Source organism: Nothoprocta perdicaria, unplaced genomic scaffold (assembly GCF_003342845.1).
Source record: "Nothoprocta perdicaria isolate Ctin4 unplaced genomic scaffold, notPer1 scaffold_97, whole genome shotgun sequence".
In the NCBI taxonomy this organism is placed as follows: domain Eukaryota; kingdom Metazoa; phylum Chordata; class Aves; order Tinamiformes; family Tinamidae; genus Nothoprocta; species Nothoprocta perdicaria.
The window spans coordinates 2,240,991-2,266,691 of record NW_020456276.1 but is presented as its reverse complement, the minus strand read 5'-3'; the positions used below and the strand labels follow the sequence as shown (position 1 = coordinate 2,266,691).

Genomic DNA, 25,701 nt, shown 5'->3' with positions numbered 1-25,701 from the left:
GCTGGGCACGGCGCTGCACGGGGGTCACCCGTGCACCAAGCCGGCCCAGCACGGGGGGCAGGCGGGCGCGGCAGCCCCTGCGCAGCCCCCACGGGCCCCTTTGCTGTTTCGGGCCCCAAAATCCCGTTTCGGGCCCCAAACCCCCCCGAGGGGCGGCCGCAAGGAGCGCTCCGCTGTTCCCCCCCCCCACCCCGCGCTGAGGAGGCGCCGCGCGCATGCGCATCCGCCAGGGCGCCGCGCGCGGCCCCTCTCGCCTCCCGTAGCGGCTCGCCCGCGCCGCGCCGTCACGTGGCCAGGCCCGCGGGCCGCCATGGCGGCCACCAGGTACCGGCGGTTCCTGAAGCTCTGCGAGGAGTGGCCGGTGGAGGAGACGAAGCGGCAGCGCGACCTGGGCGCCGTGCTGCGGCAGCGCGTGGCGCAGGCCTTCCGCGAGGGCGAGAGCACGCAGGTGGGCGCCGCGCCCCGCCGCGCGGCCAGGCCGCTAACGGGCGCGGCGGAGCGGCGCATGCGCGCGGCGCTTCCCGCCCTTTCTGCGCCCCCCCCCCCCCGCGGCGGCTCCTGAGGCGGCCCCGGCCGCGCCGAGAGGCTCCCGCTTCCCTCCTTGGTGCCGCCCGGGGAGCTGGCCGCGCCCCGGCTCCCTGCGGCACCCCGCGGCAGTGGCGGCAGCTCCCCGGCTCCCCGGGAGCCTCGAGCTGAGGGCTCGGGGTGCGCTTTGCCTCGCATGGGTGACCTTTTCCCGGTGAAATCCGCAGCGTCCTTTGGGGAAATGCCTTCTCCGGCATTCCCTGCCCTTGCTTCACGTGCCTTGGAGCCGGTGCAGTTAAAGCTGGGCCCTTAGCTGCTCTGTTATGGTAGATGTTAGAAAAAACCCTGCATGGAAAGAGCAGCCCAGCGTTGGAAGCAGCCGCACGGGGAAGTGGGGCAGTCCCCATCCCTGGCCCTGCCCGGGATACACGTGGATGAGGYGCTCGGGGACGTGGTGTAGCAGGCAGCGTGGTGGAGAGTCTGTCGGGTGGACTTCATCTTGAAGGGCTTTGACATCCATACTGATTCTCTGGATCTATTCTATGGATTCTATTCTGTAACTCTATGAGTTGGGCTATTTTCTGTTGCAAAGTTTCCTTTAGGTCTTCTCAGAGTGTCGGAAGGGTTCACGTGAACGTCTTGCTCTCCCTTGAAATCCAGGCAGGATTGCCCTGGCCAACCGCGTAGCTTATCCCCAGCTTAGCGGGGGGACAGCATTCATTTTCTGCTGAATTTTTGCACTATTTGCGACACATGAGCCTGAGARCCCTGTTAGAGTGTTGATTCAAGTGGGATGTTCTGCGAATTTGTCAGCGCTGTGGTGTAGTCAGGCTTATTAGCATGTGCTGCTTGCCCTGGTCCTGTGATGACAAGTGATAGTGCTGGGTTACATAGGGAAGCCGCAAAATGCCCCACACCGTTAGGATGCAATGAATTTTAAAGCTGGACTGTGGCCACCATTGTAATTTTATCAGAGTTCAGACTTTGGTGCTAAAATAAATTGGAAAAGTTAATGCTTGACTTGGGCTGCAGTCCTCTAAAGATTCGGATGCAGTGGTCTGGAATATAAATGGGCCCTTTCCTACCGTAAAAACAGTGTTGGAGGCTGTTCCAGATGTGGGTTTTCTACTTGAACGCGCTRTTATAGGCACCTAATTCTATACTGGTCACCAGAATAATCTGCAGCAGGCATTTCAGAAAGTGCTTATTGCTTTTTCATATGCTTAGGACAGCTAAATATGCTGCACCAATTGGCTACAAGATCCCAAAGCTGCCACTCATCTTGAAAATCTAAATTGATGCCTGCAGCACTGATGTCAATTTGTATGTATAAAGGCTTAATACAGTAAAAGGAAATGTACTGGCAGACAGCAGGAGGAATGTATAAGAGAAGAGCTAGAACTATAAAGGACACTTTATCAGTCTAATGTCTTTTTATTCACACACAATAAGATTTGCTGATTTTTTTTTTTTCTGGCAATACTATTTCTGCTACCCATTTAATAGCTATTGCTGCTATCATTTCTAAAACACCAGCAGGGTTATTTGAAATGTGACTGCAGAGTGTGTTAAGCTGAAGATCACCTGCAGCATGAGGGTGCTCCCTTTTGACAGGCTGCCTGGCCTGATCTTCCCTCTCCTGCAGCAGCCGTTTCCCACTGAGGAAGCAAAACCTCCCCCTGCTTGCGTGGGGGAGACATCAGCTGCCTTGTGCTGAGCCTGGGCCACTGTCTCAAGGCGGGATTAGCTGTGTCATTTGATCCTGACTGCCGAACTCCTGATACTGTTCTTACTCATGTATCCAGCTATATTTAATCATTTATGTTTGATGTCATCGAACGGCAATGCAGAGTTCTGATCAATTGGCTCCCCTTTTAAAATAGGAGGCAAAAAAACCCCACTGCGTCCTAGATGCTGCTAAATAGAGGGCTCTGCAGGGCAATGCACCTGTTGGGGCACCACGGAGAGGGTCATGTATTAGCAAACTCTTTCCAACTTGCTAGACCAAAATAGAAATCCATTTACCCTTCACAAGGTGTTCAGTGTCTTTCATGCTGCTTTTCCATAATCAGTTATAAACTATCTTTAGCCATCATCAGGATTTTCTACCTTCCACCCTTATCCCATGGCACTTTATCCTATTTGATGCTGCAGAACAAAAGAGGAGGCAAAACTGGCCATGGAGCAAAGAAACCTTGTAGCTTGCACAGCCCTGGCCCATGAGCACGCGAACAAAGCTGGCCAGCTCTGTTCTCATTAAGTGTGTGTTCACAGCTGATCTGTCACATCTTCTCAAGCAGAATTTAAGGACTCTTCTCAAGATTACATGCTTCGTTACTCTTGTAGGCCAAGCTGGGCAGAAGTGGAGGGGAAAGAACATGCTTTGCATTCTTGAGCAGCATAGTAGGGGCCACCGGCATCCTACATTGTATGAGAAGTCACCTAAGCTGTTGCTTTCACTGTCCTTCACACAGCTCTTTAGTTGAAATGAGCAGTTTTCTCTGTGTAGGTTTAAAGAGTTGTGTGATACTTCCATGTCTTTTCAGATTGCTGATCCTGCAGCCTGTGACCAGATGTACGAGAGCTTAGTCAGAATCCACACCAACTACTACAAAAACAAGGTGAGCTTTGGCATTGGCTTAGGATGCCCCATCCCACCATGATTTTTCTGGGAATTTATAGCAGACAGGTGAACTGCACAAAGCACTGCCTGGTGCTCTTGGTTTCTTCTAGGCAGCTGCAGACAACTTGGCCTGTGTAACATGTATGAGCAATACAGATAGTTCTCACTGTGGGTGAACTGAATTTGCAGAGCTTGACTGAAAATGAGCTTGAATGCAATAATGTCAGCACAGAATAATTTGCTTTAATGCAGTGTAAGTCAAGTTCTCTTTCCCTCCCTCTCTCGTTCTCTTGACTCCTTGCTCGTTTGTGAAGTATCCACGACTGAAAGACACAACCTTCACTGGAGTGACCGTAGAAGACTGCAAGATGATCTTAGCAACAGGTACTGATGCGCTGCTTAATTAGGGAGTAACGCTTTGTAGGAGACAAAGTGCATTCCACCTTTTGTGGTGTTTGCTGCGTGACTCCTGCTAAACACCTGGCTAGGGCAGAGCGGGGCTGCCATGCARCTATATTAGCTTGTTTAGAGAGGAATAAAATCAGGTATTATTGAGGCGTCCTTAATTATTAACTTACCAGGACAAGGAGTTGATTGTATTTTGTACTGGCTGGAGATAGTAAAGGACTAGTAAAATACAAGGGCTGTTTGAGAGTGGATATCAGGAACTATGGGAAAGAAAATGCAGCATATTATATCATTCTAAAAATGCTCTGTTTCTATTATGTTTTCTTCAAATTCCCTTCAGTATTTCTTTTCTTGTATTAGGCTTTGAGAGAGCAGGGTTCCATTGTGCACAAATAGACTCAGCCAAGTCATTTATTAAGTGCAGTGTAGGAATCTAGTGCAGTTTTGTTCTGCTCCAGTTCCTAACTTTGATTGCAGTGTGTGGAAACTGAATATTAGTTGTTAGTGATAAGAGACGCGCCACAAAATTGATTGGATGCAAAACCAAATTTGCCTCAAGCACTGAAACAGAAATTCATTAAGATGAGAAGTCAAAAAGGAAAATGCATGTAAGGAAGGCAAAGCTCTGGTAAGAGAGCTTTCATTCCTTTGCTTTTCTGGTTTTCTTCCTCATTCCCCATCTCTCCCCGTTCTCCTTTTGCAGACATTCTGAAACAGATGGAGGAAATGAAAAAAGGGACATGGAAAAAATTGCGAGAAAGGTTTTATGCCAAGAAATCTGAAGAGGACTCAAAGTGATAGGCTGTCTCCCAGCTTCTCCACTGTATATATTCCTAAAGTGCTGTGTGCTGCTATTATGAATAAAGCCATTCATTCCTCTTGGCAACAACATTTTATTCAGACATACACCTTACACACTTGGTTTTTCACCCTCCCTGCTTTCTCGTGGGGGACACTAGGCCTCAGGTAAATAGAGCTGCTGCATATTTGCTGACAGGTAAAGCCAGGCTTTAATCGTGTGTTGCTGACAGAGCTGCCATAAAGTTCAAGTGTGCTCAATCCGCGCTGTGGCCTATTTTTAATTCCTTTGTGAAGCTTTAAGGCTTGCATCAATGTCTGTTCGGGGGAGGCAGGGGCTGGAGAGCGTTAGCAGAGCACTGAACTGTTGCAGAGCTGCTTGGCGTGGGGAGGACGAGCGTCTAGAGCACAGCTATGCCAGGACTGCGCTTGGCTGCAGGAAGCACCAACAGCTGCTCCTTTTTCTGTATTTGAACAGTGTTTTCCTGGCAAGTAGTGAAAGAATCTGAAACTTTGCAGCAGGCTCTAAGCCAAAGCTTCAGGAAACAAGGCTGGTGTTCGAGGTATTTCTTCATGGTAACATTCTTTTTTTCACCTTCTGACTTGAACTTCATACGACATTTTAACATTTACCATCTGGAACTTTGGGCCATAGTGTACCTTGAGTAATACAGCGTTGGCCCAGCTTCAGGCCCTTGGTTTATTCTGCATTTGTGCCTTTRTTTTATTTACTTATTTTTTTAATAATTGCCCCATTGCATACCAGAGCACACAAGGAGCCTTCTTTATCATGTTTCCGTTTTTATTATAACTTGCTTTTGTACTTAACTTAGTTAAGGCAATTTACAATTTAGTTCTTAAGTAACAACAACAAAAAGTATCACGTTACACCAGAGATGAAATTAAAACACAGGACACCCCTTCACAGTGAACTCCTGTAAACTCCTTTGTCCACAGAAGGCCAAAGACCAGTTCATCCAGTAAGAGCTTTGCTGCTCACCCTCATCTGGTGAGTTAAGTTATTAATGCACCTCCTTGAGTGTAGCTCCTCCTTACTGCACCCCCGTGATGGACAGAATTCTTTAAATGGAGAAGAATCAGCGTGGAGTGGGTAGGGCAGATACTAGGGCTGGTTTGCAGAGATCCACGTTACTACTGACACTTTTGGAATAAGTTAAATATTGCACCCCTACACTAGTTAGGCTACAAGTGGTATCCTTATCCAAGGTGCAGGCCACCAGAACGTAGTGCATGGAGATAAAGATAGAACCCACACTTGCAAAATGCAGAGTTATTGCAATGAGGGATAAAAGTCCTGAATAATCATCTTCCTACAAGGGCGTTAGAGCAGGCCGTGGGTCCAGGCAGCRGAAGGTGTCCTCGCCAGTCCCTGCTTTCTGTTTGCTGCTGGGCACAAGTGCTTACCTAAGCGACCTAAGGGGAGAGGTGACTCGGAAGCTGCTCCGCGTGGCTTTCCCCGACAGCGGTGTCCGCGTGTGGACCCCAGGAACCAGCAGCCCTCGTTAGCTCACAGATCCGTGTAGTCCCTTGGTGGGTGAAGGCGACGGCTGTGCTGTGTTCTAGTGGTTCATGGTATTCTGGACATCCACAAACCCCATCCTTTGTCTCCGCTTCCTTTGCTCTGTCATCTGGAGTTTAAACAAGGACACAAGTGAGGTAGGAAACCAGGCCGCCTCCTTCTCTTCCCCAATGTGCTTGTCAGACATGTGACCTCAAGCATCTGCCAGAAAGCCCTACGAGTTAGACTCTAGCTGATGAGGAATTAAGCTATCAGAAAGCACATGTCCCAACTGTTCCTGACCTCAAAAAGCTCAAGAGCCCTTTGCTTTGTATCCGAAGCGGTCCCGGATTGGGCTGCTGCTGTCTCCTGTTCCCAGGAATCAGGATCTATTTTGGTAAGTACAGGAGCTTTCTGCAGGCAGATGTTCCTCAAGTGTCCCTGTTTTTAAAGGTGTTTCGTACCTGTTCCTTCAGCTCGTTCAGCTGGGAGGTGAGGTGGGACACCAGCTTCATGGTGGAGTTGAGCTTGTCTTGAAGATTTCGGATTTCATTCTGCTCCCCTTCCCCTTCATTGCTAACCAGTGACATGGCTCGCATCCGGGGGAACCAGTCAAGGTTCTTGTTCTGAAAAAGTGAAGTTGGAGAGAGAGTGAAGAGAAGGGAAGAGACCAAGCAGCATTTAACAGGAGACTTTTGAAAGCCTGCTGTGCTGAGGGACTAGGCGAAGTTCTCAAAAGGTTGCCTTGTCTGGGTCTTGGCAAATTTTTCACTAATGGTCTAATTTTCTAATTTCTAATTTTTCTAATTTCACTAATTTTCTAGTTTTTTTCTTATTACTCTCTGGGTTCAGAGTGTTTTCTGGACCTCCTTTCTCTCCCCTCCTGCCTTGTCTCTAGTCTATTCTACCACTGTTCTTGCCTTTGGTGCAATCCTTAAATATCCTGTACAAAACATCTAATAGATAATGTGTTCTTGACCGCGATTGCAAAGTAGAACCTATCAGGTAAGAAAAGCATTAAGGGACAACTACATAATTAAATATTTTCCAAAAGTTCTGCCTTGAGCTGTTTGTCTCCCTTTGTCAAGCCCATTGGTCTCAAATGCTGCCCTGTGGCAGGGCAGGTGGCAGTGGCGACCGCTGCCCTGTCCCTGCAGGCTCAGGTACCTTTATCATCTGAGCCACGTAACTCTCCGGCCCCGTGTAGTCCGTCTTGTTCTTCACTCGCACCAGCACTATGAAGTACAAGTAGTTCCACATGTTGTGCTCGTATTTGATATGCTCCTCAAAGGACACCGTCTTGTTGTCAAACTTGTCCCTTTCAAGACCTGGGAGAGGCAATCAAGGAAGAGAAGATGGGGAGAGCAGGAGAAGGTGAGCACTGAACAAGCAAACAAATGCGCAAGGAAGTACAGATAATTGCATCCTGTCCCAGGTGTGACTTTCAAAAAGTGCTTTTAATAATTAGTTGGCATTTAGCACAAAACAAGCCTCCAAAACAAGGGGAAAATAACCCAGCTGCATATTCAGGATGCTTCTATTTAAAGTGCTACAAGCTACGTTTCCTGCATACACATCTAAAAGCATAAAAGGCACCCAGTGGATCTCTTAAAAAAAAAAACACCCCGTAAGACTAGCTTTTCTTTTTGATTTTGCTGCCTGCCTACAGCCAAGAGCRTCCTGAAATGTTGTCCTGAATTTTATTTCCCTTAGTAATATGGTGCTTTTTTTGCTACTTGATAAGTGAGGACCTCAAGAGCAACAGATGCAGAGCCTTTGGTTTAACACCTCATTAATGGAAGGCAATTTAAAATACAGATAATTTAAAATACAGGTAATACAGGTCCCCTCTCGGTTCATGTCCTTGTTTAAGCTTGCTTAAACTGTAGTGACCCACTGGTGGCCACATTCAAGTTCCTGCTGCAAACACCATGAAAACCAAAAGCACTTGAAACCGCCTTCCTTCCCCTAGGCTTCRGTACCCCTAAAGGAGATTTGGCTGCAGGAGGCCCCGTGGGAGGGAAGGCCGGTGCACACCGCGAGCCCAGGGGCCAGCTCTCACCACAGATGAAGCAAGTGGTYTTCAGGATCTCTTCCTTCTTCTGCTTCTCGCTCCTCAGGTCAGCAAAGGTATCAATAATGACCCCAAAGATGAGGTTCAGGACGATGATAATGACGATGAAGAAGAAGAGGAGGTCATAGACAACCCGGGCAGGAAACAAGGACTCCTGCAATGGACATGAGGGATAAACTTGTGGCTCTTCCACACCCTTGCTGCAGCCCCTCCAAAAGGGGCAGGCACTGAGCGTGCGAGGTGAAGAGGAATAGCAGGGATGCGGCAGGGCCAGAGATGGGGAGAGCAAGGACTGCTGAGAGGGAATGGAGCTGGAAGTGTCGGCATCTCCAGGGAAGAAGGGAGCGGGGGAACAAGAGGACATGCGGTGGTGCCCGAACTCACGTCCTTCGACGGCTTGCGCAGAATGTCCCCGACGCCGCCTCCGTTCCTCAGCCCGTGGTTCAGCACGGTGACGATGCACATGAGCAGCGTGTCGCACGCGCGTTCCCACTGGTCAGCCTCCCTTTCTAGAATAACGTCGGGGGAAATAAAAGCAAGAAACCCACAATATAAACAGGGCAAAATTATCAGGCTATTGCAACGACCCAAAGCTCCAGGGATGACACCTGCTCCACGGATGCAGTGGCCTCATTCCCTGGAAGCGGGTGCTTGCTGGGTACGTCCTGACCAGCAACTCCCCAGCGGTAGCTCCCGCTCGCTTCCTGCTGTGGGTGCAGCTGTCTGAGCGCTCCTGAAATTCCTGCTTTCCTTTATGACTAAACCAAATCTACATCAACATTTTTTATGTCTGTGCAAATTTTGCAGGCTCTCACTTAACTATCTGCGAGAGAGTGGGCTGTAGCTGTCTGTCTTTGAAAAAGATAGTGTAGATTTTTTTTCCCGAGTTCGCTGACAAATAAAGCAGCCAGCCTACTCTGCTGCTGACAAGGTCAGCCTTTTTAATGAGCTCGCTTACCTTCCAGGGCAGTGGGCACAGCAGAGCAGCTAATTTTGTCACCACTGCATGACTCCATGAAGGTCTCCATGTTCCTCTGCATCCCCAAGGGGTCATCTGCAAGCACACGCGACCGCAGCCTTGTCAGTGAAGCTCTCTGATCCCATCACAAATGCTGCRTTCTTCCAGCTTCAGCGCTCTTTGCAAAAGGCTTCTTCGTATTCTCCTGGCTTTGAAGCTTTTGCTCAAGCTTCAGAAAGGTTTTTACGGTGCTAAAGCTTTGCTTGCAGCTGAACGTCACCTGCCCTGTGATCCCTTCCAGCCCTCGTGAAATGCTGTTCTCTACAGCACTAGCTTCCTAATTCAGCACTGGCAGCTGCCTGCTCTGGCAGCCCCCAAACTAGTGCCAAAACTCCTGGAGCAAACACACACACACGCCCTCACCCGCTCCTGAACGTGGGAAGGAGCATGGAGCTCATCTGCCCAGACCATGCACCGCTGCAGCTACCGAAAGGGCCTCCTCGAGCCCTCCCCAGCCCGCGCGCTGCAGCCTGGGGAGCAGAGCCCACCTCGGGGGCTGCTGTCCGGCAGCCTGTCCACCTCCAGGATGAAGTCGTCTTTCAGGAACAAGAAGCCCACGATGGAGAAGAGGTAGACAAGGATAAGAGCCAGGAGGGCTGTCAACAGGATGGAGCGCCCGTTCCGCGTCACGCTCTTGATGACATTAAACAAGGTCTCCTCACGGTAGATCAAGTCGAAGAGCTGAAAAGGACCCAGAAGCACAGAAATGCAGCAGGGTGCTATTCTGTGATAAGTCTTGGCCTACCTACATCTCCTTTTATCCGGAGATCTTGTAGCAGTCAGCAGACATTGACTAAATTTCACAGAAAGCATTTAAGTTTCCCATCTTACTGTACAGAAGCAGAGAAGAATGAAGCAACTAAAGCACAGCGGGAGAGCCAAGAACAGGACACAGGCACCCAGCCTCTGCCCTCGCCWGCTCACGTTGCCTCCCAGCTGACCCAGATAAAGGTAGACAGTTGAGATTAGAAACAAAGAGATAGCAAGACCTGGACAGAGACAGTAATAGGTATTGTCAGAAGACAGAAAGATCAGCCAATGCTAAGATTAGAGCACAGCAAGTTGTTCTCACTGCTGTTACCAGTCAATCCCTGCAACGTATMACAGGAGCCTTCTAGTGCCCAACTAGCTCCATCATCAGTTCCCCAAATATGCGAGTTGACCTTACCAGGATGCTGTAGAAGAGTTCRTGCACGAAGAGGCCCAGGACACTGGTCAGGATGTAGCCAACRTGGTAGAGAAACTCCACATCCATGATCATGGCCTTGTAGCCTCGAATGAAGGTCCCGCGGTTGCCCACGAAGCTCACCACAAAAACGATCTTGTTGGTTAGCTGGGAGACAACGGGCAGACACAGAAGGCAGTGTGGATCACCACGCTTTAGCAACCCTTTTCTGCTACGTGCCGTTACACTGCTTTGCCAGTGCAAAGAGAACTTACATTGAGAGCTCCTAGTATATTCAGAGTGAGTCCAATTCCTAAGTAATAGATTGATCGCAGGATCAGCGCCACGAGGAGTGGTCTGACACCGTAGCGCTTAGTAAACAGGGCCATGATAGAGAAGCAGATAAGAATCCAGAACAGCAGGGAGATTAGCGGGGAATCCAGCACTCCTGGAAAGAGAAAAACGGTGGCAATGAAATTAAACGCATACTGCCTACTGAACACTCTGTGCTGCCCTTTGAGAATGAAGAGCCTTCTAAAAAAATACACTGTGATGCACTGATCATCACAGGGAGGAAAGAAAGAAATTACACTCGACTCCAAAGACTTGTCTTGACTAAGATGGTTCTTATATTTTTCTAGCATCTTTTACTGAGATCTCAAAAACATTGTAAATTATTCAGACTTTGCAAAACAGTTGCTACATATCGTGTCTTTCCCCCTTTTACAAATAGGGAAAGTGCAGCCCAGGGAAAAGAGCCTTTTCCCTAGTAAGTGGTGGGAAGATTGGAAACAGAAATCKTGGTTGAGTCCCTTGCTTTGGCCAGCAGAAAAGACTTGAGGCTTTCAGAGCTGAAGAGACTAAGGGTTGGGAGAGTATTGATAGGGCATCAATTTTTCCCTCTCTTCGAGGATCCCCTTTTTCCTTAGTTTTGAGGAGCAGTGGCTGCTGGGGCACTTACCCATGGAAGTGGCTTCCACATAGGGGTAGAAGAAAGCAATGATGATGTTGATGAAAACCGCGAGGTTGAAGGAAATGCTTCCCCAGAGAGTCATTCTGCGGGAGAACCAGTACATCAGCGGCATGCCTGGAGGAAGAGGAGGCAAACACAAATCTCAGCTAACTTCGTGCCAGCTGGGTAAGGCTTTGTTCTCTCTGACATCCCAGCAGCTCAGCCTCTGAACAGCTAATGGGTCCAAAGGGACGCTTGCCTCCCAYTTCCTTCTAACCATTAATAAAAGCTCCCTCCTCGTCTCCTGAAACGAATGTACACATTCAAAATGTTGTGGCTCACATTTCTTGGCTTCTCAGCCCTTTGACCTTCTCTGGCTCTATGGAATAAGACTGGCCACACTCTTCACCTCCCCTTCCTCCCTGTCTCCCATCTCTTACATCCTCACTGCTTCCATCCTTCTAAAGAGCAGTGTCTCTGTGTTTGCAAAACAGGTTCTCTATCCCAGAGGCAACCTAACCAGCAATTTCCCATCCATACTGGAACCTTGTTTCCTGTTGAATTCCTAAGATAGTTTTGGCTGGATCCGCAATTACTTTCAAGTGCTGCTACACCACCTTTCAGCTGCATGCAGTATTTACAATATTTATATGACTYCTGCTGTTTACTACTCTCCTGTTCTTTTAAGCTGGGAAGCTAGTCCTGGTGTAGCTCTGAAACACTAGGACTGGATGGTGCGGAGAACCAAGCTGCTGATTCCCACATCCTCTGCTCCCCACGAGCCTCCAAGTGTGCTGTGCTCTATGGAGCAAGGGCTGCCAGGACCCTGGAGACCTGGTCTCCAGGCTGCTGCCGGCATTCGCAGGCATTTCCAAGCACCACTGGCCTCCAGATTTCAGAAGACGGGCGATTTGTGGTGCCYGTTGTGCCCTGCCCGGGGCAGGGGGTGTCTAAGGGAAGGTCTGGCTTGCTCTTACTGCGCAGCTTCTTCTGCCATTCCATCTCGTTGTGGAGGAAGGACGACTGGTCAAAGAAGTCACTGACTTTGCTGCCCTGCTCGTCTTGCTCGGTGGTGGTGAAGAGCCGGTACTTGGTCTCCTTGGTGAGGAACTCGCAGATGCCAGGCACTGGGAAGATGATCTGCTCCATGCTCCGGTCCAGGCGCACAATCTGCAGGAAGCAGGGCGAGAGGGGATGCGGTCAGATCCTGCCAGCGCCCTGCTTCCATTTCCTTTTGCTTAGCTTCAGTCTTACATTCCCTTCCTTTCCCCCAAATCCCATGGGAGCAAGAGCAGCTCATGTGATGCTCCGGCCGGTCCAGCGCACGCAGCCCTGCTGGCTGTGCGGCAGGAAAGCTCGCAGCTCGCCAGTCCTTGCTGGCTCAGCTGCAAGAAAAAGCAGCCCCGCAAGCGAGGAGGCGGCTGCCAAAACAGCTGCCTCGCAGGTGCTGCTGGAAGACAAGGCAAGGCGCAGACTTTCCACAGAATCTGCCTGGTTTCCAGCGAGATCTACTCCTATTTCCAGCTCAGTGCAAGGCACAGGGATAGGAAGGTGCTTAGCAAAAAATAACTGGGCATAAACCAGGCTTGAACGCAGGCGGGATTCATCAACCGCGAGCACGCTGGAAACCCAGCAGAAAACAGGTCTTGCCTCGATCTGGGACGTGTGTTTCTCGTAATAGGCCAGCGGGTCCTCCTCTTCCTCCTGCACCGGGGCTGACGACTTCAGCATCTGCGTCAGCTGCTTGTTGTTCAGACTGAGCTGCAATGAGGGAGAGGATGAGGGAGAGGATGAGGATGAGGAGGCTCAGCCAGAATCGGCTGGGGGGATTCACATCTAACAACACCGGTCCTCAAAATGTACCAAATCGGATGAGGTTTCAGGGAAAAAGCAAATGAATTAAAGCTTCCGGAAGGGGTACAAGAGCTCCTTGAGGTGACAGGCGTTCAATTCCCTACAATAATTACATCCCCGAACTGCTAATCCACAAATTACAAATCAATGCCCATAAAACCCCAGGGAAATCATATTACTGCTGAATCTCGTTCAGGATCTAAGGTACATAGGCAGCAAAGGACAGCAAAGGACTCAGTCCTTCCTTTTCTGCAGGAAGGAGGGAAAACAGTTACTACCAGGGAAGCCACCCTCCACAGACAGTCAGGGACACGGCCACTGTGTTTGCAGTTTGGGTTCCAAGGGCRTGATTTTTCTTTAATTCCCCTGGTAATAGCAAAACACGTCAACTCCTAAATGACAGAAAACAGGGCAGATGAGCGAGGCTGGGAGAAGCAGCTTTTTATAGTCTGCAGTCAGGGTCAGGGCGGCTGGGGGAGCTCTGCCTTCATGCTCAAGGACTTTCCATACCATGGATGAGATGCCTTCCTCCTCTTCCTCCTGGATTCGCTTCACYGGCTTCAGGAGCTGCTGCAGAGACTTGTTGTGCCGGGAGAGCTGGAAGAGGGAGAGCGACAGCCGGTGAGCAGAGGCTCGTGAGCAGCCCCCGCAGTGCCACGGGGCAGGGGACACAGCGAGCAAGCGAAGCCCTGAGCTTGCACGGGAGGCCAAAGCAAACATCCCAGCGGAGCAGCCAGGATGCCAGCCTGGCTGCAGACAACACCTCAACAGGAACAGAGGAAAACGTGCAAACCAGCAGCAGGAGCTCGAGCGCGGCACCGCGGGGAGCCGAGCGCRGCGGGGACCTGCTGCAAGAGCAGATGTGTGCGATGGCAGAGCCAGTACCTGCAACGCCAGGATGTAAATGTTGTGGCCGACCTCCCGCGGGGACACCTCGGCGTTCTCGCACTCCTCCTCTTGCAGATAGGCCTTCTTGATGACGTCCACCTGGAAGGCGCCGGCACCGGTGAGTTCGCCCCACCAGCACGGCGCTGGCCTGTTTTCCTCCACTGGCCTCACGCGTTTCAGACCCGCAGTCAGGGAAAGGACCTGGGGCCTAAGGCTGCGTGTGACCAGGCCCAGCAACAGCTCAGGTGCTTTTGGGGTTGCAAAGCAGAAACTTCCTTAGGGCCCACAGGCCTAAGGGGTCCAAACAATGGTGTGAAATGGGGAAACAGCCCTAGCTGCAGATGCTCCTGGCACCGGGCTCTCCCCCATGCCCAAMACCTTCCCCGCCACCTCGGGGCGTCTCAAGGATGGGTCCTTGAGCCACCTCTGCTCAGCCCTCACCAGCTCCTGCGGCCGAAGGCTGATGAGGATCCGCTCCGCATTCTCGCTGTCGTGCCTGCTCTCCATCAGGGCCAGGAGGAGCTTGGACGCGTTGTCCTGGTGGGAGAGAGACCCTCGTAAGGGAAACGGTGCTCTGTCGCGGGCCGGGGGACCCGACTCCTGCTCAGCTCCCTCCACAGTGACTCTTTCACCAGGGGAACCTGCTGGAGCCCCCAGCCGCTCAGTGCATGTCCCACGGATGGGGGCTCCCAGCTGCAGACTCTGCCTACCTTCAGCTGCAGGACCAGGTCCATCCGGTACTTGCAGAGGGGGCTGATGTCATTGAGGATGAGCGCTGTGATTATGTCGATCCCGTTGGATTCGTGCGTCACGATGCAGCTCTAGRGGAGAGATGCATTTGTCATCCCACGGATGCTGCCGTCCCTCCAGCTTCAGCCGTGCTCCCCTCTTCATGCAGCCTACGTACCCAGCACACGCCCACRGGGATAAATGGTGCCCTGTCATCAACACCGACCGGGCCCCATTGCTCCAAGAGCCCCAAATCCCTCTGTCCCCAGCAACGGCACCATCTGCACCCCACATAACTGAGCTATGTGGTGGCTCATCACTCTTGCAGCATCCTTGCTTCCCTAAACTCTTCTGCTGTCCTGCTCCCTCCTACACCCCAAAATCAAGAGCTGGCCCTGTTTGCCTGTGGCTTTCCCAGGCATCCCCACTGAATACCCCAGGGATGGCAGGAACAACCCGGAGCTACCACGATCCCCACGGAGCCCTCGGCGCCGTCGCCCACCTGGTTCTCATGGCAGGGCCCCTGGCAGTACTCGGTCAGAGTCTCCAGGGTCTGGGTGATGAGGGCCACGTTGTACTCGTTGATGTAGAGGCCCAGCAGCCCCAGGCCTCCCGTGGTGCTGCCGCACATGATGTCGAGGAACTGCAGGGTCTCGCACACCAGGTTGTAGTTGGTCTTGTTGTTTTGGCACCGGAGGAAGTTCTGCCGAGCAAATCCTGCCCTTACTGAGTGGAGCGGCACCACGGGGCCCTCCGACAGCCCCCTGAGCCCCCTCCCACCACCGCCTTCCCACTCAGGGAATTGGCACCCTAAGGTGCAGGGAGCCCCGAGAGCAGCAGCCAGTTCCATGGACACAGCTCTGCCAAGGCCAGGGTTGCTCACACGGGCGAGTTTGCAGTCGGGAAGCTGAGGCTGGTGCAGTACCCGCTTGGGAKCCCAGCGAGGACCAGAGCCTGGCTTGCCTGCATCCCAGTCCTAGGGCCTCTGCGCTAGCCCTGCTGATCGCCCCGTAACCAACCTGAAGGTCCCGGTTGTGGTTCTCACAGAGCAGCTGCAGGAATCGCAGAATAGGCTCCATGATCAGGACCGTCACCCCCATCTCGTTGTTCTGGCCCTGCTCCCCAGCGTCATGGCCTTTCCGGAATCCTATCGCCATGGGGTAGCGGGAAGGGGTGCCGGGCATCACAAAAGTCTCTCCTCGCCCTAACGAGAGACCCACATTTGTTAGCATCTGGCAATGAAGCGAGACAACCTTTGGCTCCAACCGGGAGACTGTGACCCCAAACCTTTGGAACCGGGCTCAGGCTCRTCCTTGTCTTCACGGGGCTTGTTCCCGATGTCACTCATGTTCACAGACACTGTAGACTTGGTCTCCTGCTGGGCCTTCTTCATCCGGTCGTGTAACACTTTAAAGAACTTCTCGGACTTCTTGTCGCTGGTCATGAGGTTGTAAAAGGATTTCTGAGAGCAACGAGGATGGCAGGTTGAGTCTCTCCCACGGCACCCAAGCTGTYCCTGCCTGTCCCTCTGACATGCTGGACACCAGCACTTGAGACCTTGCCTATGACAACCCGGTGAGCAGATTTACTTCCATTCAACAGCACTGGAGCTAACAGTCCCCTTGGATTTACAGAGCTGTAACAGTCCCTACCCTGGGGTGTCCCATATCATAAGCAAGATATGAGCCTGATAATCAGGGAGACAAATATGAAAGCCTGAGAAACAGGGACTGCAGCATATCTGAACCTGGGAAATCAATCATCTTTTGCATGCATCATTTGTTGGCTTCCCCCTGATAAGGGATTTAAAATAGCTTAAGAGGGAGGTATCACCCGAGCTGCGGCTCATTTTAGCAGTACCCGGCAGAGGGCATCAGCATTGCTCCGGAAACCTGCCGGCAGCATCCTGCCTTCCAGAGCATCCAGCCCTCAGCTTTCACCCTGACACTAAGCTGGAAAATTCAAGCAGAGATTTCTCCTCTTCTCCTGGACGAGCAACAAACACAGGCCAGGCAACCACCCCACTCACCAGCGTTTTGGCCAAGGGCCTGAGCCAGGGATCAAGGGCTGCCCTGCACACCYCGTCCACTGGTGCTGGGGCCCTAATGCTGCACACCTCAAACCAGAGCTGCCCCRTTCCCTGGGCCAGTGGCCACCACTGGGCCAGAGCTCAGCACCTGGATCTCCGTGTTGCCTCCGTCCAGCAGCCGGATGGCGAGCAGGATGCTCTCCTGGAAAATCTTCTCGTTCTTGGTGTTCATGATGAGGTCAGCCACCAGCTTGGTGGCCCCTTCTCGGTCCAGCCGGCACTGGACAGCAGCGATAGCGGACCAGTCCTGGTCTTGCCCTGCACGGAAGGACCCGGGTAGACGCTGCAGGCGTGGGGGGAAAGGAGCACTAGCAACAGGGTGGCTTCATGCCAGGGCATCTGGGCAAAGTGACTCCCAGCAGGACCTTGGGCTTGTCCCTTCCTCTGTCCATATCCCTGCTCCTAGTGGAGCTGGGGACACTGAGACCCACTAAAAATCTGGTCACATCCTGGCCAGAAACGCCCCGAGGAGCCAGACGTTCAAGATGCACGTCAGCAGTGCAGAGAGCAGGGAAAGTGCAGGAGAGGGGCACTCACCTCCCCCAGCAGCGTCCACAATTTCCCCTTTAGAGCTGGACTTCTTGTTCTGCAGGTAATTGTTCAGGAGCATTTTCCGCAGTAGGTTGCCCTGCCAAGACAAATAAACGTCACCAGGTTCCCAGCTCTGGGGCCAGCGCTAGAGCGGAACGAGGCCGAGGGCCCGTGGCTTGCAGCGGGTCTTTGGAGGCTACCAGGTGGAGGAGAAGGGCCRGTGGGGCGCTGCGATGCTCACCCTCTCACCATACTTGTTCCTCTTCACCAGCATCTGCTGCAGCGTCCTCAGCACTTTGATGCAGAGCTTCTCCTCCGTCTCCATGAGGTCCTTGGTGTGCTGCACCAGCCTGGCCACGCAGAGCAGAGCCACCGTTACACAGCCTGGAGCGGATCCCACCGCCCAGCTCTGCAGGCCACCCTAGAGCACAACTCCAGCTGCCCCAACACGCCGAGCGCTGCGGCAGCTGCAGAGCACCCTTACTTGGAGAGGAAGCCCCCACTCTCGCATCGCTGGTAGGCCTCCGTGCCTTCCATGAAGAGCAGCTCCGGCCGGTGCAGGACATCCACGAGCACCGAGAGCTCAGCCTCCACCAGGGGTTTCAAGCGGTCCTCCAGGGCGTTGATGATGTCCTAAAAATCACAGCACCAACCTTTAGGGCCAACTCAAACAGCACGGGAGAGGGACCCATTGCAGTGCCGATTGCTGCTGGCTTGCACCCTCCTCCCCGCCCGCACCTGCAGCTTCTCTATGATGTTCTTGTAGTCCCACTGGTTGGGGGTGGTGGAGACACGTGGGAAGGTGCGCGTGGCCGTCTTGTAGCTGGACGTGTTCCTCTGCACGGTGCTGGTGGAGCTGCTGTTGAGCAGYGAGCTGACGTGGGCATCCAGGTCCATGGGCAGGGCGATGGAGCGGCTCTTGGCTGCGGGCAGGGGGAGCTGGGCTGAGGGCCAGCAATGGGGAGGCAGCCCAAGCCAYGGGCTGGACGCTACCGCAGCGCCTTGGCCAGGCAGCCCTTCACCAGCTCTTCCAAACCAAGATTTAAGCTAAACACCGAATGAAGCTCCCCCAAGTGAGGGAAGGGCTGAGTATTTCCCCGCATCGCTCCCCTCTGCTGCAAAGCACTGCTGGAGACCTGGCCTGGCCGTGGCACCGGGGGCAGCAGCACGGCCACCAGCTTTCACTTGGGAAAGCTCAGCTCCGAGCCTGGAAGAGCCCTGCCTAAAATGACAAAGGGGAATCCTAGGAGCGAAGCTCGCATCCCCACCCAGCACCTAAGCAGGGAGCAATCCTTTCCGGGCGGGGACTCGGCGCTAACAAGCCCTGCTCTGAGTCAAAGGGCCGYGGGCGGCTGAGGGCAGAGTCCTGCGGAGGGAGAACTGCCCTAAACGCTGACTCGCTTTCCGGGCCCTTCGCCAGCAGGGACACACCAGGAATCTCCCAAAGAAATGCAGCCTTGGCTATTCCCAGACCACCAGGGTAGCCTCCAGAGACCCCAGCTCGAAATGCATATCTTGGAGCCAAACCTCCCTGCTCTGGGCCAGTAGCCCCTCACCAGGGCACCCTGCCAAGACCCCCAGCTGAGAAGACCGCTGTTGATCGCTGCCAAGAGCGGAGGCAGCCAAGGGAGGCTGCATCCTCCTCGGCGGCGGTGACGCATCCCTGCGGCAGGGCTCCTTACCGACCATGGCCAGCGTCCGGATGCAGGCCTCCACCGAGCTCTTGTGCTGCTGCTGCAGCCAGGGGCACTCCAGCAGCCTCATGGTGGACTGCAGAAGCTGCACAACTATGGTCTGATGGGTCTGAARGAGAGAGCAGGCAGGTCAGTACCGCAGTGAGACCCTTCCAGATCTAGAGCTGCGTGAGCCGCCGTTCTCCCCAGGTCTCCTCAGCCCAAGAGCTGCTTCCTAAAGGAAGTGCCCAGGGAGGACTCAGCCTTGCAGGGCTCCATTACCTGCAGCGAGGTGCTGTTTTCCGAGAAAGGGGAGCTGAAGAAAGCGTTGACRGTGTCCAGCACCACCGTGAGCACGTACTTCTCCAGGGTGGGGTCCGGGAGGCGCTTCTCTCGCTTCTTGCACATCTGCAAGGAAAAGAGCCYGCTGACAGCTCCAAGGTATCGTGGTGACGTTCATGAGCATCCCGGCTGGATGCCGACTGGCACGCAGCAGCCTTGCTGCACGGGGAGGACTTGGATTCTGGATCTACCCCAGCTCTTGGATACACCCTAGATAGCCCTGATTGCTCCCCAGTGTGTGTGGGCAGCCCCCCAGGCTACGTAAGTCCTCATGGTGTCCAAGCTGCACATCTGGTCCTGGGGAGGTCGCAAGCTTTGAGTGAGTCTCGGTAAGGCCAACCTGTCCCCATCCAAGGCTGCAGCCATTYGTGCCATGTCCCAACCCTCCTCACGCACCCGTGCCATGTCTAGCGTGAAGTTCTCAAAGAGAGTCCAGATGTGGTTGCTGGTGTAGATCTCCTTCATCTCCACCTCCGTGTCCACATAGCAGTGGTTTACAAAGTTCACATAGGCCATCTTCACCTGCCGAGGGAGGGAGGAGGACACAGGCATAGCAATGGGAAGGTCAGCATCACTCACCATCCGTGTCACGGAGACCCTCATTCATGGCAACAAGAGGCTCTGGAGGGACATCACCTCCCAGCCGGTCCTCTCCCTCGCGCTCTACCCCTGAGCTCCATGCCAGTCACACCGTACCTCGGTTATGCAGTCCTCGTGCGTCACCACCCGCACCACGTCCTCCAAAGGCAGCAGGGACGTGCACTTGATCTCCGTGTAGACGTTCTTGCCCTCGGCGCAGGCAGCCAGCAAGTCTACCAGTGAGATGTGGTACATGAGGGGGCTGTTCTCCTCCACCCCGTCCCGGGCTGCCGTCATCATCTCCAGGAGCGTGGCCAGAGAGGCTTTGTCGTTGTAGAAAACCACCACGTCATCCCCGGCATTGGTGAGCTGTGGAGGAAGCTTAGTGGTCACCACTCTGGAGAAGGAGGATGAAAAAACTTCAAGAGCACACAAACCACTTCCTCTGCCCAGGGCATGCAGAGGGGCTGCCCCGAGGTACAGTCAGGGATGAAAGTGCCATGTATTTGCAGGGAAAATATGGTGTTTGCAGTGCAACTAAACTTACAACCCATGGGAGGTCCTGCTGCAGCACATCACCAACAAACAGAAAGGGAAAAAACAATCCCAGTCTAGGGGATCACGTTCTCCAAAGCAGTGACCAGCTCTCGGACCCCTCTTCAGAACCTTAGAGCTGGTTGCAGCAAACCAGCACAGCAAAGAAGGGCTCTTTCCCTCGGGAGAAACCAACGCTGCTCCTCCTGGGCACCACATCCTTCTGCCCACCASAGGCTCACGCAGGCAGAGGGGCTCTCACCTCGGTCATGATCATGTCCTGGCACTTCTTGACGTACTTGCCCTCGGCCTTGATGATGGTGTGCAGGAAGTCGAGGTACTGCACGTGGCGGCCATGGGTGGCCACGCAGTGGATGAAGTGCTGCGGCACCGTCTCGTTGATCTCCGAGCAGAGCTGGTAGTTGTTGAGGAAGATGTGCTGCATCGTCTCAGCCTCCAAGAGCTGCGGGACACAAGGGGACAAAGTGAGGCCGGGGGGCTGCGCAAGGCCATGAGGAATAGCAGTGTCCCAACCCTCTTGCTCTCTCGGGGGTCTCCTCCCAGGTTTTCCATCTCTTGACCTTACTTGCTGCAGGTCTGCACCCTTCCAGCACCAGGAATAGTGCCAAAGTCTCTCCCCATGCCACTGCCTGCAGTCATCCTTCAATCCTATCACTTTACCCCTGGTGTCAGGAAGAGGTTGAGATGTTTGTGCAAAAGCGCCTGGTTTTCCTGATTTCCAGCGCAAAACTTCTGCAGGAACTGGTGGGTGAATTTCAGGATCTCCATCATCTTGAYGTCACCCTGAGGAAGGGCAGAGAACAGAAATGGCCTGAGTCAGAGAGGGGATGGAGAGGAAGGAACAGGCTGCCCCAGATGCTGCCCTGTCACCAGGAGTCCCTGCACCCTCCAGCCCCTTTCCTGGGCACTTTGAGAGCCGTAGAGTCCAGCCTCCTTCTGCTCACCCACCTTTTCGTATGGGATCTGCAACAGATCCAGCATCACTTTGTGGGCATCCATGTTCTTCAGCAGACGCTGCTGTTTCTTCCGCACTTGCTCTCCAACCCCACACATCTTATTCAGCCGTTCCAGGATCTAGGGAGAGAACAACCACGGCCCAGAAGGGACCTGAGACTGGGAGTCCATCAGGACACCCATCAGTAGTGGGAGCCTGCTTGAGATCCAGAGGTACCACCTCCAGGCCTCGCTTTGTGCATTGCTCACAAATCCTGGCACCCACTCATAAACCCCGTCCCTCTCCTCACCAGGTGGCCTTGGGGATGCTGCCAGAGAGGGTTTGGGGTGTCACTTACCCCCTTGACTATCTGGTAGTTCTCACTGCTCTTCTCTCCTGGAGAAATGATCTCTTCATCAGCAGCGTGCTGCAAGGGGGGAGAAATGGGTCAAGGTCTCATTGCTGCTCCCCATGAGCCTCTTGATAGTGGGGGAATTAGGAGCCAGGACCCGCTCTGGCTCTCCTCCAGGGAGAGGCATGGGTGACCCATCAAGGGGAGATGCACATTAGGTTTGTGCTCCCTCCTCTTCTCTCACCCCATTTCCTGGAGTCTTCTTCAGGCTTCTCACCTCTTTCTTCTCCTTCTTGTTCCCCTCCACTGCGCTGTCTCCTTTGGTGCTGCCTTTCTTGTCCACCCAGAGCTCCGATTTCTCTACCATGGTGCGGAGCTTGTCCAGCTCCGACTTAATCACCTTGTAGTTCTCAACGTCCTGGGCTGAGATCAGGAGCTGAACCTGCAATGAAATTCCCAGGGGGTCCCTGTGAATCCAGCCAGAGGCAGGAACCCAACTCCCCTCCTGTCCTAGATGTCCCTCAGGAGAAAAGGGCCCATTAGGCAGTCACCTCGGCTGAGATGTGTCCCACGTGCTGCACAGGCAGCCCAGCACAGACCTACAGGGGCTCCAGGAGAGCCTCCCGATGGGTTACCTGCTTGAAGGTGTGCAAGACCTCCTGCCTCTGGCTGAAGTGCTTGAAGAGGAGCTGCAGGGAGCCAGAGATGAGCGGCGGGTAGTCGTGCATCGTCAAGTGGATCAGCACTCGCAGAAACATCCTCCCTCCTTCATCGTCCACCTCYAGCATGCTGCTCGTCTTCCTGAAGCCGAGACCAAAGCGCCTGGTGTCAGCGGCTGCACCGGAGCACGACACCGCTCGGGGCCAAGAGCGAGAGCTGCGTGAGCCTCTATAGCCCCATCCTCTTCATGGCCTGCAGCTTGCAGGCTCTGCACCGAGTACGTACAGGAGAGGGAAGAGCCCGGGGCAGGCGGGCACTGCAGGGGACTCACCCCACGCCGAACATGGCTTCTGCGTGCTCGCCGATGCGGTCCAGGTTCATGGCTGCAGCTGSAGGGAGAGGGAACGCAGGAGGTGAACAAGGCAGCACAGAATCACAGAATGCTCAGCGTTGGAAGGGACCTTTAGAGATCATCTAGTCCAACCCCCCTGCACAAGCAGGGTCACCTAGAGCACGTGGCACAGGCTGCGTCCAAATGGTTTTGAAGATCTCCAGAAAAGGAGATCCCACAAAGTCTTTTGGCAGCCTGTTCCAGCGCTCTGTCACCCTCACTGTTCAGAAATTTTTCCTTAAGTTCCTGTGGAACTTTAGATGCTTCAGTTTGTGGCCATCAGAGGCCGAGAGGCTGTTCAGAGGCCGAGACCCCACAGGACCTGTCCCATCACCATCGCTCCAGGTGCCAGCACGTGGGAGCAGCCTCTCTGCCCATGGTGAACATGGGATGCCTTCTCCCTCCTGATCAGCCCCTGCATCCCCCACTGCAGCAGGCAAAAGCCACCGAAGCTCTTGCCTCCATCACCTGCAATCCCAGCCTGTGGAGTTTGCCAAGTTTAACTCGTATCAGAAGCAAAGGGGAAGAGTTACTTGTGGAGTCAAAGGCTGGAGCTGTCCCATCAGCCGCGCTGTCCTGCATGGGGTAGACTTCCACAAACTCCTTCTTGAAAACAGAAAGCAGGTAGGAAATTCTGTAGTCCAAGCGCACGTTCAGGATGAACTGGTAGCAGTAGAGAGAGAAGAAAGCACAAGTGAGTCCTCGTCATGCCAGCTGTCTCTGCATCAGACCACTGCTCCCACCAGCCCAGGGTCCACCCTKCAGCTCCCAGCGCTTCCCTCCTTCTTCCCAAGCATCAGCAACCTGGTTTCTCCCTCCCCACCTGCAAGATCTCCAGGATCTTCAGTTTGGTCTCCATCACCACAATGTTCTCATTCTCGATGCTCCTCCCTCTGTCTACTTGCTCTGGGGCAGACCCGGAGCTGAGGCTTGGAGGGCTGAAGATGGACTGCTTCCTGCTCAGCACCATGGTGGACATTATCTGCCCAACGCCCTGGATCGATCTCCGCACGTTCTTCCCTAGGGAGGCAGCCGTGGTGGGCAGGATTAATGCATGGGGAAAGGAAGGTGGGAGAGGGCTGACGTTAGGACCCACTTAAACTGGAAAATGCTTTAGACTTGAACCAGAGAAGGCGTAGGAGGGACTTGCTATTCCCCTGGCACAGCCACGCCTGTGTTATTGCTGGGATATTTGCAGCATTTCTTGCTCATTTTGCATCCTACACTGGGAAAGGCCAAGGGCCTCCCGGTGACACCTCCCGTCTCCCACTGTCACAAGATCACACTCATATAGAGATTTTTTTTTTTCCTGGAGAACTGGTAAGTCCTGGGTGGATCACAGAAAACCCTTTCCCCGGGGCCGTGCCAAGTTCTGCTGGTGATGACACGGACTCACCCGTCACCTCGTCGCTGTACACGGCCTGCAGCATCAGCTGGGGGTTCTGGACGCAGTCGATGATGCCCAGCAGCGTCCGCGTCAGGCGCAGCAGCTCGCTGAAGCTGTAGAAGCCGAAGTAGATGAGGTTGTGGGCAAGGCTGACGACCTGAGGAAAGGACAAGGAAACTCCAGACCTCTCCACGCTCAGTCCCCAGGGCTGCCTACGGTCTCCTAATGGGCACCGGCCAAAGCAAGCCGCGTGCTGCGAGGTGCCAGCAGCACTGCAGCCCTCTATGGCTCGCAGCCTCAAGGGCACCGTCACCCCCGCGCAGCTCTCGCACCTCAAAAGTGAGCTTGTTCTTCTCGTCGTTGGCRAAGGGCACCGCCTCGCTCACCACATTGTTCAGGTAGTCCTCCACAAACTCCATGGTGCTGGCAAACTTGTTCTTCTTGTCGTCGCGGGAGGTGTTGAGGTTGGAGTCGTAGCTGCAAGGGGAGACGGGGGGTGAGCTGGAGGGAAGCGAGGCAGCAAGGCCCCTCTCGCTCAGCCTCCAAGGAGCACCATCCAGGCAGTCACCAAGAGCTGTCACAGCCAGAACTGGTGCTCATTATCACRCTGGAGCCCTTTTCCTTCCCAGCTGAGACCTGCCAAACTCACTCCACAAATGCCCACACCCCCAGTCCCTGCACAGGATCTGGCATCCCACCCCTCGAAGGCCCTCTAAGCCCTGACACGTCTCACTCTTTGATAGTGATGGCCGTGGGGATCTCAGTCCAGAGCCGCGCAAACTTCACGGGCATCACCAGCTCCTGGGGGTCCCTGTCCACGTGCACGTGCAACATGAGGTGGCAGAAGGACGCCCGGAGGTCGAAGGGCAGCATCTCGTCTGCCATGCAGAGGAAGATCAGGTCTACACCCAGCTGCTGGGAGATCTCCTTGATGGCCAAATACTGGCGGTCCAGGCACATGCGGGCAAACAGCTTCAGCTGGTACCTGTTTGGCAGCGAGGGGAGGAGAGAGTGAGGCCACCCTGTCCCCCAGAGCCTGGGGAAAGAGCGGGTAGGATCATCACCTGTAGTAACTCAGGACGTTCTCGTCGTGGGCATTGCCTGCCCGGGCCTCCTGTGCCAGCTGCCGGATGCTTTTCTCGTGGTGGTCGTTGTTCTTGTCGGTCCAGGTGAGCCAGACCTCCTCCTCCGAGTACTCGATGCTCAGGTACTCGTGCGTCTGGGACATCTCCTTCACTGGCCTCAGCCTCGGCGTGGAAAAGGGGTAAAGTTGGGGTGCAACCCCATGATTGGGAGTGTCTGGCTGTACCTTGTCATACAGGGAGGTTCCCACCCCTCATCCTACACTGGGGATATTCTGCCTATAGGAGTAGGGGGTCACGTGGGCTTTCACACAGGGAATAGGGCAGCAAAGGAGGTGGCAGGAGGCAGCGCCAGGTACCCAGCCCAGGGGACAGCCCAAGGCCAGAAGACCCTTTGCCCTGGTCACTCACTCAGTTTTGATGAGGATGTCGCTGTTCTTTGGGTCCAGCACACATTTGCAGATCAGCTCCTGTGTGACGGGGATGGCAATGTGGTTGGACACGCACAAGTCCGAGAGGTAGTCCAAGAACCTGGGAGACAAGGGCAGAGCAGAGAGGGCTCATGGTGAGAGG

General features: G+C 54.0%; 2 protein-coding genes across 2 annotated transcripts in view; one reads left to right on the top strand and one right to left on the bottom strand.

Moving 5' to 3' along the window:
* Positions 1 to 301: 301 nt before the first annotated feature.
* LOC112959172 (ubiquinol-cytochrome-c reductase complex assembly factor 2) lies at positions 302 to 4,441 on the top strand. Its single transcript, XM_026053140.1, has 4 exons — positions 302 to 448; positions 3,072 to 3,146; positions 3,463 to 3,532; positions 4,260 to 4,441. Exons 1-4 carry the CDS (start codon positions 311 to 313, stop codon positions 4,352 to 4,354), a joined length of 378 nt encoding a protein of 125 aa, XP_025908925.1. The 5' UTR covers positions 302 to 310; the 3' UTR covers positions 4,355 to 4,441.
* A 921-nt stretch (positions 4,442 to 5,362) lies between these two features.
* The window catches only part of ITPR3 (inositol 1,4,5-trisphosphate receptor type 3), a 36,806-nt gene continuing 16,467 nt past the window's right edge, over positions 5,363 to 25,701 (bottom strand). Inside the window, exons 17-58 of the mRNA XM_026053141.1 lie at positions 25,540 to 25,659; positions 25,111 to 25,293; positions 24,780 to 25,031; positions 24,379 to 24,523; positions 24,056 to 24,203; positions 23,483 to 23,679; positions 23,193 to 23,322; positions 22,600 to 22,657; positions 22,244 to 22,409; positions 21,886 to 22,050; positions 21,615 to 21,683; positions 21,271 to 21,396; positions 20,983 to 21,105; positions 20,564 to 20,764; positions 19,885 to 20,136; positions 19,585 to 19,710; positions 19,129 to 19,254; positions 18,856 to 18,976; positions 17,912 to 18,096; positions 17,658 to 17,806; positions 17,415 to 17,523; positions 17,180 to 17,270; positions 16,731 to 16,900; positions 15,841 to 16,015; positions 15,573 to 15,757; positions 15,056 to 15,256; positions 14,535 to 14,645; positions 14,266 to 14,361; positions 13,822 to 13,923; positions 13,447 to 13,533; positions 12,733 to 12,843; positions 12,060 to 12,252; positions 11,092 to 11,217; positions 10,406 to 10,578; positions 10,134 to 10,298; positions 9,454 to 9,646; positions 8,906 to 9,001; positions 8,332 to 8,456; positions 7,936 to 8,101; positions 7,041 to 7,201; positions 6,338 to 6,499; positions 5,363 to 6,003 (exon numbers count right to left, since the gene is read on the bottom strand). Of these exons, the coding sequence (XP_025908926.1) occupies positions 5,935 to 6,003; positions 6,338 to 6,499; positions 7,041 to 7,201; positions 7,936 to 8,101; positions 8,332 to 8,456; positions 8,906 to 9,001; positions 9,454 to 9,646; positions 10,134 to 10,298; positions 10,406 to 10,578; positions 11,092 to 11,217; positions 12,060 to 12,252; positions 12,733 to 12,843; positions 13,447 to 13,533; positions 13,822 to 13,923; positions 14,266 to 14,361; positions 14,535 to 14,645; positions 15,056 to 15,256; positions 15,573 to 15,757; positions 15,841 to 16,015; positions 16,731 to 16,900; positions 17,180 to 17,270; positions 17,415 to 17,523; positions 17,658 to 17,806; positions 17,912 to 18,096; positions 18,856 to 18,976; positions 19,129 to 19,254; positions 19,585 to 19,710; positions 19,885 to 20,136; positions 20,564 to 20,764; positions 20,983 to 21,105; positions 21,271 to 21,396; positions 21,615 to 21,683; positions 21,886 to 22,050; positions 22,244 to 22,409; positions 22,600 to 22,657; positions 23,193 to 23,322; positions 23,483 to 23,679; positions 24,056 to 24,203; positions 24,379 to 24,523; positions 24,780 to 25,031; positions 25,111 to 25,293; positions 25,540 to 25,659 (6,109 nt within the window). The 3' untranslated portion in view covers positions 5,363 to 5,934. The remainder of the gene's footprint in view (positions 6,004 to 6,337; positions 6,500 to 7,040; positions 7,202 to 7,935; positions 8,102 to 8,331; positions 8,457 to 8,905; positions 9,002 to 9,453; positions 9,647 to 10,133; positions 10,299 to 10,405; positions 10,579 to 11,091; positions 11,218 to 12,059; positions 12,253 to 12,732; positions 12,844 to 13,446; positions 13,534 to 13,821; positions 13,924 to 14,265; positions 14,362 to 14,534; positions 14,646 to 15,055; positions 15,257 to 15,572; positions 15,758 to 15,840; positions 16,016 to 16,730; positions 16,901 to 17,179; positions 17,271 to 17,414; positions 17,524 to 17,657; positions 17,807 to 17,911; positions 18,097 to 18,855; positions 18,977 to 19,128; positions 19,255 to 19,584; positions 19,711 to 19,884; positions 20,137 to 20,563; positions 20,765 to 20,982; positions 21,106 to 21,270; positions 21,397 to 21,614; positions 21,684 to 21,885; positions 22,051 to 22,243; positions 22,410 to 22,599; positions 22,658 to 23,192; positions 23,323 to 23,482; positions 23,680 to 24,055; positions 24,204 to 24,378; positions 24,524 to 24,779; positions 25,032 to 25,110; positions 25,294 to 25,539; positions 25,660 to 25,701) is intronic.